This window comes from Amborella trichopoda, chromosome 9 (genome assembly GCF_054954075.1).
Source record: "Amborella trichopoda isolate Santa Cruz 75 chromosome 9, AtrichopodaSantaCruz75HAP2 v2.0, whole genome shotgun sequence".
Taxonomy (NCBI): Eukaryota; Viridiplantae; Streptophyta; class Magnoliopsida; order Amborellales; family Amborellaceae; genus Amborella; species Amborella trichopoda.
Window position 1 is genome coordinate 16,786,643 of NC_142344.1, and position 2,349 is coordinate 16,788,991.

The 2,349-nt window shown below is 46.4% G+C and overlaps 1 protein-coding gene across 1 annotated transcript; it reads right to left on the reverse strand.

The window, feature by feature from the left end:
- Positions 1 to 389: 389 nt before the first annotated feature.
- CAO (chloroplast signal recognition particle component (CAO)) lies at positions 390 to 1,768 on the reverse strand. Its single transcript, XM_006829103.4, has one exon. The coding sequence runs from the start codon at positions 1,718 to 1,720 to the stop codon at positions 584 to 586; it is 1,137 nt and encodes a 378-aa protein (XP_006829166.2). The 5' UTR covers positions 1,721 to 1,768; the 3' UTR covers positions 390 to 583.
- Between the last annotated feature and the right edge of the window lie 581 nt (positions 1,769 to 2,349).

The window sequence follows — 2,349 nt, forward strand, 5'->3', positions numbered from 1 at the left end:
AACGCCAAACCAAGGTATGAAAATTCAGCGTTATGGATTGGAATCATTTGATCTGAATCGAAAGTCATTGACACCATTTTAGATCTCTCAATATATTGAGATCTGGCCAAGTCATCTCCTGAGGCAGAACCCGACGGATACGTCAGCTGGAACGTGCCTGTTTTGGTTCGATCCGATTTGAACATGAAAAAAATGGACATGAAAATTTTTTAATTATTTTTTGAAAGCACACTTTTGAGATTCTTTTTAAAAGTACGGGCTGCCGATCCCATCGATTCTCCAATCCAGTTCGCCGATTCATTGATTTAGCACAGTTTTTGGGGTAGCCGATCCAAATCGCCAATCCAGTTTTTTGAACTTTGCATCAAACGAAAGAGAGAAGAAACATAAAAAACAGAAATAAAATAGAACTCTTGATATCAGAAATGAAATTAAAAAAGACAAATTAAGAAGAATAAAAAAAAAGGAAGAGGAATATAGCGGAGATGCCTCATGGGAGGGAAGTAAAGTGAGAACACCATCTGGCGGGATTTGATTCATGCACTGGAAATAATTGAGAAATACAAAGAAAGGTGAGACGATATCAGGAAGAAGGGTGAGGGTCGTGCCTTTCGAATTCGGCGACGAGCTCAGGGTCGACATTCTCTTGAGGCTCCCATGTCGGAACATCAATGTCCGCCCACTTCACCAAATACTCCCATCCCTCTTTTTCCTCTGCTTTTCTCCTCCCCACCACCGCTTCTGCCACCGCATACTCCAGCCCCTCCTCGAAATCTTTCGCCAAATCCTCCGCCACAAACGCCTCCCCCACCCACTCACTCGGCCTCCCGTCCCTCCACTTCACCAGATACTCCACTCCCTTCCCCACCCCCCTCTCCCTCTTCTCCAAAATTGCCTCCACCTCGGCATCCTCGTACACGGCCTCCTCCAACACCCGCACCACCCCCTGTAGCGCCAGCCTCCGAGCAAACTCCACTGGATTCGCCTTTGATGTTGCCCCCAGAACCTCCAGAGCAAGACCCAATGTCGTCCGCCCCTTAGTGTCCTCTGCCTCTGCGTCTGCTCCCAATTCTATCAACACCCTCACTGTTGACTCCCTTGCATAGCCTGCGGCCATGTGCAGTGCAGTGAGTCCCTGTGTGTTGTCGGGGCGGTCGAGCCACGCACCTGCCTCTGCAAGTGTGCGCACACAAGCATCTGCCCCAAGTCCGGCAGCGAACATGAGGGCAGTGCGACCATCCTCGTCAATTGCATCGGGATCCCTCGCCGGGGAGGATTCCAGTAGTTGGCGGAGGGCCACATCATCCCCCTTCTTTGCGGCAACCCACCAGGGGGATTCGAACTCTGCTATCACGTCTTTTGCGATGTTCTCAGAGGCTACCCAAGATGGAGCATGGCCGTCAGCCCACTCGAGGAGATACTCCATGCCCGTGCCGCCTGGACGAGGGCGGCTGCCGATTACGCCCTTTACCTCGCCGTACGCCTCCTCTCCTCCTCCTCCTCCTTCCAATGGGGAATCAGTTAGAGGGCTGGTGACCGTTTGTTCCAGGCTTTCCTCTCTGCGCTTGATGGCGAAGGATAAGGTGAGTCTGGTGGGGAATTTATTTGGGGAATGCCATGCTCTTTTCCTGGGATCGATGAATTCGATGGGGGCAGGAGACTTGGGGTCCAGGGGTTTGTGAGTGAGCTTCAGTGATGGATTGGTGGTGAGAGCTTCCATGCTCTGTGTTTCTCTCAGCTCAGCTCAGCTCAGCTCAGCCCATGTAGCGAGAGAGAGAGTAGGCCAAGCTTGTTGATGTGGTTAAGATAAGGAACCGTATCCGCTACTTTTTGTCCTCCACGTGGAATATTTCAGTCAAAAGATTTTCTACTCCTGCGGGAGTATACTATTATTCCCTTGGGTATAATGGAAATATCTTTTGGATATCAAATTTTGGAAATATAATATCTATAAATAAAACTAATCTCAATAAAAAAATTTTATAAAATGAACTCCCTATATACTTAGAAAGAAAAAAGAGCCTCAAGATTGAGTAGAAAAGTTAAAAATAAAAAATAAAACTCGGGATTGAAGAGAGAATGGATATTTTTTGAAAAGCTAGATCTAAGTGTCACAAAATGCAAAATTCAAGTTTTTTTCCTTTTGAAAATAATTATATAGTAATTCTTATATGGTTACTAAAATTTTAGACTAAAATAGTGTTTCTTAATAGATGTTGGGTGCAATGGAGTAGATGTATAATAAACTCTCGTAGGAGCATATCATAGGTGTTCAAAACTCCACATCCATTTCCCTCTTACAATATGGTCTCGCGGTAGGATAGCACTGAGTCGAACTTATTTTGAGGT

Excerpts from the sequence above, each read along its gene's own strand:
- CAO (XM_006829103.4), bottom strand. The coding sequence starts at position 1,720 with ATGGAAGCTCTCACCACCAATCCATCACTGAAGCTCACTCACAAACCC.